A 15,217-nucleotide genomic window follows, 5' to 3' on the forward strand; every position below is an offset into this window, starting at 1 on the left:
TGTAAAAGCAGGTGAAAAGCTTGTACATTTCAGAAGCTGTGGAGTTGGCAGAGCAAAGGTATGTGCTAACAAGGCATATTGGGCCATGTCTTTAAGAGGGCAGAGTTAAGGTTGCATGGGCAAACTTAACTGTGCATTTCCTGGTTTTCAGACATTTGTTTTGCTAAATTCAATATTTTGCCAGGGGACAACATACCACTGAATAACCTTAACTGTGTTAACAGAGGGTTTTGCCATTTAATTATATAATTATATGCACTGTATGATGTGGTGTACCTGGCCTTTACAGCTCCCTCAAGGAGACCCCACCATCCTTCTACATCCCACCTCAGGAAGCAGCAAAGCGACAGGAAAGGAGCAGCAAAGGTGGGCTTCACAGAAGCAGCCAATCAGAGCCCAGCAGTCTCAGAGAAAAAATTGCTGCAGGGCCTTAACACTGCAGGTCAATTTCACTGTGGTGCAGAGATTTAGAAGGTTGCATTAACAGAGCAACTGGGGTTTCCCATTACATAGAGAATCCTCAGATGGCCTAGCCAGTTGTATATCATCTCCTACCATCCGAGTGTAGGGGCATGTTGGGGACAGGAACTACAGTGATCTTTGGGGGCCCTGTTTTAGGGTAAAAAGTGACTATTAAGTGGGTGACCCAGTAACCCAGATGTGTTTTGTGCTATACTGAACTGAATAAATACCTTGATGGCATTGTAAATATAACAGGTGGAACAGAGAAAAACATTAAAGTCAGAATAGCAAAAAACAGATGTCTCTTTGTAGTGCTAAAGCTAATCTGAAGAAACAGAAATCTTGCCCTCCAAAGTAAACTTTGAATATTTAATACGATTGTAAGTATTACTATACGGTACTGAAACTTGGAGACTTTGTAAGACCTTCTCATCTAAACTCCAGGTTTTCATAAACAGCTGCCTCAGTATCAGATGGCCAGAAAAAAATCACAAATGAACTCTGGAGGAGGATGAAACAGAAACCGATAGGACAAGAACTTACAGATTGAAAATGGAGAGGGTAGAACATGGAGGAAAGACCCAAATAACAAAAGACAAACTGGACCTCCCAGGGCAAGAGGTGATGTGACAGATTTGGCAATTTTCTGTAATATCCTAGGCAAACCTTATTGAATTTAAGTATCTTAGAAGTTCATTGTATTACAATCCCACAATTCACAGTTGCCTTTTTAATGTAACTATCTGGGGAGGAGACCTGACTAATGTAAACCCTGGGAAGTGTTGTGAGCTTCAAAAGACTGTTTAAAACTATGTGAATTTAGGAAATATCTGGAGGGAGGAAATGCAAATTTCCCATCTCTGAACCCAACCTTTTGATGCTGCCTCTTGAGGAGGGCACCTTTTGTCTTCTGATCACCTGTTACATGATGCCAGATCAAAGACCCAAATGGTATAAGGAAGGGACTCTCAGATTCATTGGCATGCTTGGTCTGAGGAAAGAGCTATTATGAATCTATGATTACACTAAACCACCTGGGTGGGGTTTGAAGGACTGTTCAACTGCTAGAGCCCTGACTGAATTGGGAGTAATCTCCGATAAGCTTATTAGCATGCATGTAGGTTCTTTTATTCTTTGTAATGTGTTTCTTTTGTAATGCTTTTAGCTTAATAATAAATGTTTGCATAAAAAGAACTGTGTGACACTTTAACTATAGGCAATTACATTATTATCTCTGAGCACAAGGCAAACCAGAACTTCTTATGCTCCCCGTAGCAGCAGTGAGCTCCGTCCAGATTGAACTCTTGGTTCCCCTAGCGCCTAGCAGGGAGCTCCAGGCCCTCCCGCCGCCCGCCCCTTGTGTCCCGACTGCGACCTGGTCACCCGACCCTACAACTTAGTTCATTCTCCCCCGTCCCCGCTTGCAGGCACCGAGGGAGAATGCAGCGGACACGGCGCGGCACTTGCAAAGCACGTGAATGGGGGAATAGCGCCTAGAGCGGGAGGGGACAGCGATCTCCTCCGGCGCGCGCAGCCAGCCCGACTTCACAGCGCCATGGGCTCGCGCAGGCGCAGAGGGACAACCAATCAGACGCCGTGGGGCTGGTTCACACTGACCTGAGGGAGGGAAGGGTTAACGTCTCTCCGCAGGTGCCTGCCGGTGAGTGTGCGTCGTCCAGTCGCGCATGCGCCCTGGCTGGGAAGGTTCAATCTTCTCTGGTTAGCGGCACTGCGGACGCGGCACGGGCTGAGCTAAGGGAGGTGGGTGACTTTCCTCCCCCCGAAACCGTGTCAGCAGGCGGAGGAGTCGGCTGGGCAGCGGCTGTCCAGGCCGCGCCCGGTCGGCGGGTTCCCGTAGCCGCGCCCCTCTGCCGGAGGCTGCCTTTGGCGGTTGCGCTGGGGGGTGCTTGGGCCGCGGGTGCCGGCGCAGCCCGACCTGGCTCGGCCCCCCGCGTTGGGGGTAAACTAGCGGTTGGGGCGGTCACGTGGCTCCCTGGGGCGAGCGGCGGCTGTTGCTGCTGCTGCTAACGGAGTGTGATGGGCCCGGCGCATCGTTGTGCGGGGATTCGCTCGGGCGGGGCCTGGCTCTGGCGGGAGGCTGCGGGGCCAGCCCCGGCCGTTCCCTGGAGGTTTTAAACCCTTGTCGGGTGGCCCCTTCGCTGTGACTGTTGACATCAGGCCCGCGGGGCACGCTGACCCGTGGTGGAGCGGAAGTGCATGACATTTCAATCAGAAGGCGGCCCCCGGGCTCTTATTCCAAAACGAGAGAGTCCACGCAGGGGTTCATGCAGGAGTCATTGTTCCAGGGCAGGGCGGGTTTGGTCAGTTTCCATTTGTAGACCTGGCCAGGCATGAAGTTGGCCTGGTGCATTATATACTGATTTTTATAAGGGTCCATTATTATTATCATCATCATCAGATCTTTACTGGCTATGTAACTTTTTTCTACTGTACCTCTAAATCCAGTAGCCTAACTTGATTGCAAGACGTTTCTACAACAATCGTTACTGTAAATGCTGTGGTATTTAACTATATTGGCAGCATATAATGCTCTTAATTCAACACACCCTTCTTCCAGGGGAGAATACTTTTATTGCGTTACTTTTTAGCAATCCCTTTGCCTATTTCAGGAGCAGTATTGATGGAGTCCAGTGCTGGATCCATCAGGTTAAAGAAAACAAGTTTTTCAGATTAGGTTAGAGTATCAGGACCCTACTTCCTTCTTTAAATAAATAAATAAATAAATCTTGCAAATGCAGGAAGTTCCTGCATACCTACTGTTCATATAATTTAATGGGTCATACATGAATTTTATGTCATGTTTTATCTTCAAAATATTGTGTAGTACATCTTATATTACCCTGCTTGTGCAAATTTATCTAAATTATAATATTGGTAATGTGTTTTCATACTGCTTCATAGTATCTTGAGAGTGTAAAGGCAACTGTGTTCTAAAGTAATAGCAATATTCTGTAAATATTTCTATGTGGAATTAACCCATTTTTGAGAGGTCTGAATGAGGAATATATTTCCAAAATCAGATATATACTGATTTTGCACTCTAGTTTTAAAATGTCTGAAACAATTTAACCCAAACTTGGTTTAAAAATAGACTGAACTATGCCAATTTTCCATCCAAAGCAAATTACAGTGAACATTCTAAAACTTTAACTGAGCATTAGACTTTGTCTGAAAACATGGTTTACATAACTCCTCTATGACCATGATCCTGCTAAAATCTATGTGCATGCTTAAATTTACACCTGGTGAGTACTTCCATCAAAGTCACTGACTGCCAACTGTATATAAAATTAAGCACACAATGTCTTTCCAGTTTCAGGACCTATGCTTAATAGTGTCTTAGAGTTAATATGGCCTGCTTGTTTTTATAAGTATAGAAAATGAAGAGTAATGCTCTAAACTAAATTGCCAAACAGTGGCATGAACAAGACAAAGCTTTAGTGTTTTCATGAATTAATTCCTCTACTGTGGACAACAGGGCAAGCTTTCATTTTCTAGCATATTTGTATGAGCATAAATTCCAGTAAAAAGGAGACATTGAAGTCAGGAACAGGGAAAGTAGTGGGCTGTTGGTCAACAATCTGAGGGCTTTCTATATATTAAGTGTTTGTTAACATATCTACACAATAGGTACTGTACCTAGGATAAAATGGCTGATCCTTGGCAACAATGCATGGATTATGCAGTTACTTTAGCAAGAAAGGCTGGAGAGGTATGTAAACTTATTTATAAATTACTGTGTATTTCTAGAGAAACTCATATGCTTTTTTGGGGAATTTTAGGTTTGGCCAGATAATTCCACCTTATTTTGTCAAAACAAACATAAATTAGCATAATCGTCTAAAGCAGTGTTTCTCAATTAAATTTGGCCACGGAACCCATTTGAACTCTATGAATAATTGTGGAACCCCCCAAACTCTTAACACAAACAAGTAGGTCGTTTCTCAGTTAAATTACACTTACACTCCATACCCTCTGCTGAAAAATCCGGGACATCTTCCCTTTTTCGGCGGCGTGGAGAACAGCGGCGTGTGGAACAGCTGATCGGCGGCAAGGAGAACAGCTGCTCGCGGAACGTTGAGGGTTCCTGTGGTGAGAAACACTGGTCTAAAGCAAAATGGCATTGAGTTCAAAATAGGAGTGTATCCTGTTCCTGAACTGGGCTAATTTAGGAAAACATCTTTGCAACTCCTCAGGCTGCTACTTAGCAATGATTTGTGGTTTGTCCCCTCTCTTTGTTGCATACACATTTGGTACCTTAAATTTGGTTAAAAGTGGTTCCCTTTAAGTGCCCTTGCTGCTGTAGCAGGCAGCATCTCATTTGTCCCTCATAGCACTGCCTTTCTGTCTGAACAGTTTTATACTTCAGTGTGCATGGCTACTGGCAGCTTTTTCTCTGTGTGTTTTTTCTACAATCCTGTATCACTCTTCTCACGGAGAGCTTGCTACCACTATGGTACCTCTCTTGCAGACAATTTGCTCCTCCTTCTCCCTTCGTTGAGACTTTCTCCCTTTCCAGGCAACAGCTCCTGCTCCCTCACTATAGATGGTTTGTCTCCCAGGCTGTGGTCTAGCATGGCAGGAGAGCAAGAAAAAGAACTGGCAGATCTCTGAGGAGCCTAGGGATAGGATGGATGTCTAGGTCTCCACTTCCTGCCTCTGCTTCTATACAGTGGCCTCTTACTGTGCACGCAGATAAGATGAGGGCATATACTAGCCACAGTTTTCAGAATCACAGTAAATATTGAAGTACCTTCAACTGCCTCAATAAACCTTCCCTCAAACAAAGATTTATCTCATTTCATTAGAAGTCCTCAGTAGGATTTGTTTTGGCTGGGAGGCAGAGATTGTTACATGTATATGGCCTGGTCTGGAAATAGCTTACCTAGATGCACCTTATCTAGATGCAGGCTTTAATGTTTCGTTTCAGTTTTGTAGCATTGTTAATGCTAACATACTTTATTTTACTGTAAGAAATTTTAAAATCGCTCCTAACAAAATGGTGCTGAGCAGCGTCCCATCCTTAAATGAAATTACTTGCACTACATAAAGTTAAGCACATGTAAACTTTGTAGGATCAGATTATTGCAGTTAGAAAAGAACAACCATGAATTGGACTTTTCTTGAAGTTAGAATAACTAGTATTTTGGCTGAAGTTTCTTATAAACAAAATAATGTTCCTTGCAGGTAGTCCTGGAAGCACTGAAAGAGGAAATATCCATTATGATTAAAAGTTCCCCGGCTGATCTAGTGACTGTCACTGATCAAAAAGTAGAAAATATGATTATTTCGTCTCTAAAAGAAAAATATCCTTCTCACAGGTACAACTTCTATTGATATTTTAATTGCTACTGATGGGAGAAGAGGAAATGGTGGCTAAAGGGATGAAGTATGGAGTCTCTGTTTTTTCTCAAGGACATATGATGAGACTGCCAGGAAGTTCAGGAAGAACTCCATAACTTCAGAAGTTAAATATTTAAGTGATACTCACTACAAGTTCTGTCAAAGTACTTCTAATTTGTTACTTGCAATTCACTTACAGTATGTGGTCATAGTACACTTTGGGCACAGGAAAAGGCCTTCTGGTCCTACATGACCGAGAGTTGCACATACTCTCTTCAGAGTTTTTCATTATCTCTCTGAACCTTCCCAATTCTTCAGAAAGACATTGAATGGGAATTTCATATATTTTGCTTAATTGATGTACCTCCCCAAGGCAGCCCTCCCAGTTGATTTATTGCTTATGTTTAGTACAGTTTGCATAAAACAATTTTGCCAAAATTCCCTGTTGTCCCCTAGTTTCTTATATCCTCATATGGTAGTATGAGACTGAATATATGGAAAAATGGTAAACCAAACTGCTTTAATAGTTTAATAAGAAGACAAACTTCAGTGGTATGTCCAAATAATGCTAAATTTTGTAAACTAATTTTAAAGGTTAGACATTTTTACAATCCCTACCATTGTGTCTCATTATCTCTAGTACCACATATGTCATTTCTCAATAGGTGGTCCACCATTAATAACTTACTGAGATGCCAGTTGTAATTCAGCTTTTTTCAGCTACATTTCATATTGATAATTGCTGCTGCTTAATTTTCAGGTTACATCTAGTTTTTTTTTAAATGATAAATATCACCCATTGCAAAATTACTGTACTAACCTTTAAACCTATTTGTGTTTTAAATATATTTTGGCTACTCTAGTTTCATTGGAGAAGAATCTGTTGCGGCTGGAGAAGGCAGTACCTTGACAGATAATCCCACATGGATTATTGACCCTATTGATGGAACTACTAACTTTGTACACAGGTACAGCTGTTTATTTTGTCCATAATTACTACTTAAATTGGGCAACAAACTAGAATTTTTTGTTGTTGTTTCTCTGCAACCATTCAAGTAACTGTGTTTAATGTGTTTGCAATTGAGATGCAATAAATATATTATAGATCTTGAGTTTCTTGCATACATTTGATTAGAAATAGCCAGGCAAGTAGTATTAGAATAGTAGTGCTTCTGCAAATACTATAATGCTCTCAGATAGAATGCTTTCAAGCTGTAACCAACAGTTGGCATGCCTTGAGAAACTAGTGTTATGTAGTATAATTCGTGCAGAGTTAAAAGAAAACACCCATTTTGCTGCAAATACCTAACTGAAAGTTCAAAAGCAAAAAGATGCAGTATTAGCAAATAAACCCTTTTGTAATTACAGTTGGCATTGCTGAGCTTATTTAGTGGTGAAGGGTAGTAGCTGAAAAGTTCCAGAAGAGCACTTTGATAACTTACACCCTCTGTTTCCTCTGTTATAACACAGATGGAGTATAAATAGAACTTAAGAAATGTATAGTAAAAACAGCATAATATCCCAATTATAAATTAGTAACATGTTTTGTTTTTGTTTTGAAGGTTTCCATTTGTGGCAGTTTCGATTGGCTTTGTAGTCAACAAAAAGGTATATTTGTTTTATTTCTTAACATCCAGCAGAAAAATAAAATCAAATTCATAACATATTACTAACCACCAATCTCATTATGTAAAACTGGCACATCCACACTAATGGAAAATAAACCTTTCTTGCTTGCAGATTGAATTTGGAGTTGTATACAGTTGTGTGGAAGACAAAATGTACACTGGCAGGAAAGGAAAAGGTGCATTTTGCAATGGTCAGAAGCTTCAAGTATCAGGACAAGAAGGTGAGTTATACTGAGTAGCTTATTTTGGGAAGGGGAATGAGTATGGAATTTCTTAATTGTCTTTTCCAGAATACAATTATCAGAAGCCATTGATGTATAATGTCTCCTTTTCTCATCGCTATTCCCCATCCTCACCCCTGCATAAATATATATTTGTTTTGTCCATAGATTGTAAGCCCTTTGAGTAAGGAACCCATATTTTGTTTTCTTTGACGCACATAACATGCTTATGAATGTTACAAAATAAAATTAAGATGTTTGGGGTTTTTATTTCTTACGTATGTTAAACTGGTCTATTTAGAAACCGTGACAAATCTACCATAAAAGTGGTCTTATTTCAGCACTGAACCTTCAAAGCATTTAAGCATGGGCCTATCTTTAGTTGTTCCACTGATCACCTGTTTCTCAACCAGCATGAAGTTAAGTCCATGTTTAAGTGCTTTGATGCATCAGGATGTTAAAGATTTAGTTGGGATTGGTCCTGCTTTGAGCAAGGGGTTGGACTATATCACCTGGGATCCCTGCCAGCCCCAATATTTTATGATTCTATGATTTTTAAAATGTTGTGATTCTTACGAAGAATTGTATTTTATAATATAAGTAATCCCAGTGAACACATGCACTAAGTGAGACTGGACAGTGCTTTTTTGCTTTGGTTTTCTTTCTGGTAGTTTCCAGCCAAAACTAGTTACATCTATGCTATATTGTATGTAAGGTGAACATGTGACATGAATGTTTGTTACAATGAGCAATCAGTGAAAGTACATGATCTACTCAAATGCTTAATTATGGTCCTTTTGTAAGTCAAACTGTTGGGGAAAAAAATTGTCAATTTTTCCCTTCCCAGATATTACAAAATCACTTTTAGTAACAGAAATGGGATCTAACCGTGACCCAGAGACTTTAAAAATAATTCTTTCTAACATGGAAAGGCTTCTCAGTATTCCTATTCATGGGTAAGGTACTTTTTAATTTGTTCTTGGTCCTCTACTTTAAGCTTGCACCAAACATGATTTTTAGGAAGGAAAATGGCAATTAAACTCAGCTTTATTTGTTGTAATTTTTTTTTAAATGGGGTGATAGCTCAGTTTAAATTGTCTTGTGGCTTTTACTGAAAAACTGTACATAAGAAATGAAGTTTAGGCAACATTATTTACCAGGATGAGAGAGAGGTAGCTAACTTTTTCATCTCAGATTCTTACAGCTATTCTTGGGGGTTTTTAAACACAAGGCCGTGAATGAGGGGGAAAAAAATTAATAGGAATTTACTTTGATAAGCCTGCTTAATTGATTATTTAGAAAGTAGAATATTTAGTATAACCTATGTCAATCAAAACAACATTGTGGATTTAAAGATTTTGGTATAGGTTTCTTTGGACTAAAAAGTATAATTTTATATTGGGTTCTGAAAACTTTTTTTTTTTTTTTTTTCTGAAATCATGTTTTGTACTTTCTTGTACAGAGATATTTGAAAGAGTAATGTGAAATCATAGAAACTATATACAGAGAAGAGCTATCAAGTTATCTAGGTTCCTCTTCTCTGATGTAATTAAGGAGAAAAATCAGGAGATAAAAAACTGTAATTTATATGTAGAGCTTTTCAGAATTATTTTTTTACTGCAGGCAAAAATTTCAGCTCAGGACTGATTATTTTGGGGGTTTTGGCCAAAAAAATGTTCAGTAAAAATTGTTTTCCCCAGCCAATTTTTTTTATCATAAACACAGTTTAATGGATAATTTTTGACCAGCTTCCTTATATAATATATCTGGTTTAGAGGGTCCAGTCATGCACAGGGCTGTAACCAGAGCAGGAGAGCTGCCCAATGCACAAAGCTGTGGGGGTGTAAAAATGACTAAGAAAAATGGTAGGGGGTGCAAATATGCTTGCTCACCCTGAGCACTAAAATACCTAGTTACAGCTTGGGTCATGGAACTTTTATTCACACACGTACTCTTCATGAGTTTAGTGAGAATACTTACATGAGTAAGGATTGCAGGATTGGGCCCAGAATACCAGCCAGAAAACATCCTTTCTGCCAGGATTCTCAGGCTCCTTTCTGATTTCTTGAGCACATATGCTATTCATACTTCCACAAAGATATTTTGATGTCATGAAACAGGTATCACCTGTCTATACTTGAATACAGATTTTAGGTTTTCTGTGAAATGAATAGATAAACTACCTTTGCTTAGAGTACTGTAGTATTGTCTGTTCAATTTTCAATTTTCATTTTAAAGTTTTAAGATGCTAGTTATATGCTATTTAAGGGTCACAGATGATTAAATTGGCTCTTGCTGTAACTTTAGCACCACCCTGCTTTATATAACGATTTAATTAGATTGTATTGATAACTATCTGACATACAAAAATATCTGACAAGTTCATTAATAGGTAATTGTGCAACTTGTTCAGGGGCAATAATGTTGATAAGAGTAATTGGAATGTGAAACAGAAAATAATATTGAAAATGTCCTCTTTATACCTGGTTTACATTGATAGTTTGTTTTTCATGAGAATTGCATTTAATGTTTTGCAAAAATCAAGGAAGCTGTTTAGTGGCTCGGTTGTGAAATGGAGGGTTAAGTAACTTTTCCAAGTCAGACAGCAATTTAAATTGAACACTAATTAGCGCGCAGAATGGGTTATCCATTATTTCAAAGGTGGATATTTTTAACAATTTTTATCTTGGGTTATTTTAACCCATCTCATGCCTTCACCTTAAAAACAGTTTGTGAAAGTGAATTCTTTTAAGTTCTCTATATTAGTTAATTACTCTTTTTTTTTTTTTTTAAACGCTAGTGAACTGAAATCAGGGAATGAATACATGCACACTTGTTTGCAATTAGGGTAAAAAAAGCAGAAGACAGAGGAACGAATATATACTGGCTTATTTCTCATAGTAATATGCCTTCACATTAGTTTCCTTTGCTTCATAAATGCTGGCTGCCGTACACTGTATGGCTACTTTTAATAGTATATTTCTGTAAACTACTTTTAATTAACAAATCTCTACCTGTTTTAGGATTAGAGCAGTTGGTACAGCAGCTGTAAACATGTGCCTTGTGGCAACTGGTGGAGCTGATGCATATTATGAGATGGGCATTCATTGCTGGGATATGGCAGGAGCTGGAATTATCATTACTGAAGCAGGTGGAGTACTGCTGGATGTATCAGGTGGGACTCAACAGGAAATCACAAGAAATTGACATTTTTTAAAAAAAATGTAGATATTTTCATAAATTGTAGTCTGGAGGACATTGGAATGCTTGGATGATCTCTTGCCCTTTTTACCAACCATCTGGCAAAGCATCACCAAAATAAGGACTCAGATCAGTAAAGATTTCAGCCCTCTTGTCATCTGGGTGATTCTTAACTCTGTTAAACGTCAAATTAATGCATAGGAATAGTTGTCACTTGTAAGTGAACAACAGGATAAAACCAGAAGTCCTTGCTCACCAGTATTGAGTCACTTCCAGTAGTATCATTTCACATTAGGATATGAAAGTAAATGATCAGAGTCTGAAATCTTTTTCTAGGTATGAATGTTAGGTACCAGTTGAATTCAATGAGACTTGTGCATACTTATTTCAGATCAAATTCTGCCCTTGGATAATTGCACTGTCTAAATACTTGCATTGGCACAGAAAAATTGCAACGATTTTTTAATTCTGCCAAAGTGAAATAGTGCTATCCATTCAACCACAGCAGACTGTAAAACCCTTTCATGTTTGGGTAAGTGGTGGCAATAAGAGGCTTCAGAGAAAGTGGAGAATGTCTAGACCCCCACTAAGAGGTAATAGAGCTCCCAGCCACCCCTATTTCTGTTGCCCATTCTCAGTGCAGTGCAAGGGTCAAGTTCTGGTTTTGCCTCCATGGAAGGGTCAAATTTAGGGGCATGCAGGATTTACATCAGCTATAGGACTGAAGTAGCTTCAATGAAACATCTCTTCAGCCACTCTGTTGATTGCATGGAGGATGTCTTACTAATCTTCAGTATCCAGCTCTGCTACTCTGTCTTTGTGCTGGCTGAAGATTTGCCCTGAAGAGGATAGGGATGTGATAATGGTGTGTCTCTTCTTAACTCTTTCCCTGATTCATTTCTTTCCAAGTCCTTTACTGTTCCTTCATGCAAAAAGTCAAATACATGTGGTTTCTAAGTGAAATGTGTTAAATGTCTTCTAATTCCCTTATGCAACCATTACTATAGCACATTTCTAGTATTAATAGGGGATGCGCCGTGTAAACCAAGTACAGTTTACCCCATCCTCAGCCACCTTTCCTAAGGTTGGATAGTGTGAAGAATTTGGTTGCTATATACGTGAATGAGCCACTGGATTGTGTTTTACATTGTTAGTGTTGAGAATTTGACTTTTCACACTGTACTATACAGTTAATTTTTTAGATTTGGCTTTAATACATTTTCTACTAGACTATTGCACTTGTACAATTGATCTTAATGCTTATTTTGTTCAAGATTTACATTCTTCTGAGACTGCCAGCCAGTTATGTTATTGACTTTTTGTTTTTAGGGGGACCATTTGATTTGATGTCACGAAGAATAATTGCTGCAAGTAGTCAAGCCATAGGGAAGAGAATAGCCAAGGAACTTCAGATAATCCCCCTACAGAGGGACGATGCAACAAATTGAATACCACAACTACACATAAGGTGGTAATACAAAGTTCGTCAACAATTGTCATATACTCTGAAATTATAAAATAACGTTCCACAAAAGGTCACTTGGTAGATAATAGTATACCTCTACTAAATATATCTTCTTACAAATTGACTTCTGAATAGGGTTTTGAAATCAGACCCATTTGCATTGTTAAAGGCCTGGGTCTAATGAAGTTTGTAGTTTTGTGTAAATAAAACATCAGCTTTGCTATCAATTTTATTTCTCATATAGTATTATTGCTGCTTAAAGGAGTATACGGAAAGAAGGATCAAATCCTATACAAATAATATTTAAAATTACATAATATACTGGATGATAGAACAATTAATACTCTAAACCATAAATGGCAAAGAGAAAGTTACTTTGTAACATGCTCCAGATTATTGCTCCTGGTTCCAATTTTCTCATGGTTTGCTCCCAGTGTGATCTAGGCTGTTTGTTATGAGGTTTACATATGAAGCCTCTAAATTCTTTCAGTGCCATCAGTCTGTTCTGAATTTCTCATTGATGAAGGAAACATAGAGGTAGAGCACGTGATTCCGGACCTCACTTTGGAAAGTTATGGCTAGTTTTTGTCACTCTTCTACAGTGATGATAAACAACTACTCTGAAGAGTGATTCAACAGATTTCAGTCATTATTGCAGGGAATGTTTAGAGAAACACATGGAGAAAAGTAGATGAATTATTTATTTTTTTTAAGACTTGTGTTCCCATTACATCCATAAAAATAATTGACCAGTGTTCAAAAAATAAGATTTGTGTGGAGGAAGAAAGCTCTGTATGCACCATCCTTCATGCCCTCAGGCAAAAAAATCAGAGAAACAAAATGGGCTTTATGCTAATAGTTCAAAGGAAGACCATAAGCTGAATGGGTCCATTGGTTTCAGTTGATGCTGCCTCTTGCATATTCTCTACTTGATATGTGTGTAGCTCCCATTAACTGTTTATGGGAGTTATTCATACATCTCCAGAGGAGAATCTACCTCAAAGTCTAAAAATTATTTGAAATCCAAAAGATTCTCATTAACTTGGAAAGCAATCCCTGCCCCCCCAAAACACCAACCTCCTATTTTAATTAAAATTAAGCCAGTAGTTCAGACTTTCATCTTAATTATTATAGTGTTGTGCTACATACTGTATAAGTACATATGAGGGCACTGGTCCAGCCTTAAAGTTTACAGTTAAAAAGTTATAGTATTTTAAATCTTAATGCTAACTTTTCTAATTTCAAAGCCTTCAGGTTAGTTGTTCACAGTTTGAGTTTTTTTGGAATCATGTTGATATCAGTGTGTACATCAGTTATTGTATGTTTTAGAGTAAAATATAGTCAGTTTAGGGGCTGACTAATAACTAGGGCAACAGTTTTCGGAAGTGTCTGCTAATTTTGTATGTCTAGTTCAGACATCCAAGATATGATCACTTCTGAAAATATGTGATCATATATTTTTTAGTGTGGAAAAAAGGTATTTTTTGTCTTAAAATACAAGCATCAGCATATCTTTTAATAAAAATCCTTGGGTCTTGTATCAGTTATGTTTTGCTGGTTTTACAGAAATGTTTAATTAGAACCTTGGTATCCAGTGCCAGGCCAACTTTAAACGATTAACTCTAGTGAGATAAAGAATTGCATGATAATTCAGGGCTGATGGAAGGAGAAGGAACAGAGTTTCATTTCTTGGGGGCCCTGTAGGGGAAAAAAAAATCAAAATGTTTTGAATTTCACCACAACTTCATTGTTTTTAAATGATCTGAGATATGAATGTGATTTCTTAGCAAGTCTGGCCAATATATTATCTCTATGGGCTTTTGTGAAATTTCAGTTTTTGTGAAATATGAACTGTGCAGAAGTTCTGATGTCAAACTGATTTGTTTTGTAAAATGGAAATGTATAAAACGGTTCTTGATGTGAGAGGTGTTTGTAATAATAAATAAAAGAAAAAAGATTGCTTTGTTAGTGGGTGGTCTGAAAAGTTTCTGTACATATTTGGTTGGTTAGACATTTTCATTCTGTCTTTCAAAATGCAAAAGGCATTTAGATCATATTAGCGACAAAACAGTTGCTGGCCAATTTTGATTAATATTAAAGCTGGTTTTAATTATTTAAAAAATATAAAGGAGCCAAATATCGAACTTTGTATTCTGATTATACCCTTAAAATTTAAATGTCCTATTTTTTGCGCGCGCACGCGTGTGTGTGTGATTCTCCCTACTTAACAATCTATCACATAGTTATAAGATGCTAACTGCACCTTTGCAACTAGTAGATTTTTAACTCCATTTCCTCCCTCTTAGTTAGAAGGAATACCCTTCTGTTCCCTCACTCCCTGTCCAAATTCCCCAGTTGAAGCCACAGACGATCAATTAAGACTGTATGATATCCCTTCATGCAAATATTAACATCTTACCATGACCAAGCATAATACCAATGAAAATAATTTTGACTGAAATAAGTTTAAAGATGTTGCGCAGCCCAGGCTTTTCATTGGATAACAATCTCACTGTGGAAAACAGCATGCTTATGCTTAGAGCCCTGCAAATCCACAGATGTGGATATCCGTGGACCATTTTTTGCCAGTTATGGATTGGATGCAGATCTCAAAGGCAGAGATGCAGCTGGCTGCAGCTCATAGCTTGCGAGACTGCTTCCCTGCCTTCGAGATCTGGGGGAGAGGAGCTGGCCGCCTATCAGCTATTCGGCAGGGATGGATGTGGATAGACATAAGACACTGTGGATCGTGGGTCAGATACAAGTTAATTCTGGTAGATGCAGATTCACATTTTTGTATCCACGCAGGGCTTTACTTATGCTGTAGAATTCCCATGCCAAATGGAAACAAGACTTCCTTTCAGGCGGAAGGAAAA

The 15,217-nt window shown here is 38.6% G+C and overlaps 1 protein-coding gene across 4 annotated transcripts; it reads left to right on the forward strand.

The window, feature by feature from the left end:
* The first annotated feature begins 2,073 nt into the window (after positions 1-2,073).
* Positions 2,074-14,309, forward strand: IMPA1 (inositol monophosphatase 1). Of its 4 annotated transcripts, none has more exons than XM_067553558.1 (9): positions 2,074-2,122; positions 4,114-4,195; positions 5,671-5,804; positions 6,690-6,794; positions 7,389-7,434; positions 7,567-7,675; positions 8,523-8,631; positions 10,699-10,850; positions 12,206-14,309. In XM_067553558.1, the coding sequence occupies exons 2-9, from the start codon at positions 4,133-4,135 to the stop codon at positions 12,322-12,324; spliced, it is 837 nt and encodes a 278-aa protein (XP_067409659.1). In that variant the 5' UTR covers positions 2,074-2,122; positions 4,114-4,132; the 3' UTR covers positions 12,325-14,309. The 4 variants fall into 4 exon arrangements, 3 of the variants coding, with proteins under 3 accessions (XP_067409659.1, XP_067409658.1, XP_067409660.1); XM_067553557.1 differs by having other exon boundaries at positions 2,094-2,223; XM_067553559.1 differs by lacking the exon at positions 2,074-2,122 and adding an exon at positions 2,758-2,783.
* The last annotated feature ends 908 nt before the right edge of the window (positions 14,310-15,217 follow it).

The sequence above is a fragment of the Emydura macquarii genome, unplaced genomic scaffold (assembly GCF_026122565.2).
Source record: "Emydura macquarii macquarii isolate MOO-44397 ecotype Brisbane River unplaced genomic scaffold, CSIRO-AGI_Emac_v2 contig_1477, whole genome shotgun sequence".
Lineage (NCBI taxonomy): Eukaryota > Metazoa > Chordata > Testudines > Chelidae > Emydura > Emydura macquarii.

Bases quoted from the DNA above. Each gene is read 5' to 3' on its own strand.
- IMPA1 (XM_067553558.1), top strand. From the start codon at position 4,133: ATGGCTGATCCTTGGCAACAATGCATGGATTATGCAGTTACTTTAGCA. The intron at 6,795-7,388 runs GTACAGCTGTTT...TTTGTTTTGAAG, and splicing joins ACTACTAACTTTGTACACAG to GTTTCCATTTGTGGCAGTTT. The intron at 10,851-12,205 runs GTGGGACTCAAC...TTTTGTTTTTAG, and splicing joins AGTACTGCTGGATGTATCAG to GGGGACCATTTGATTTGATG.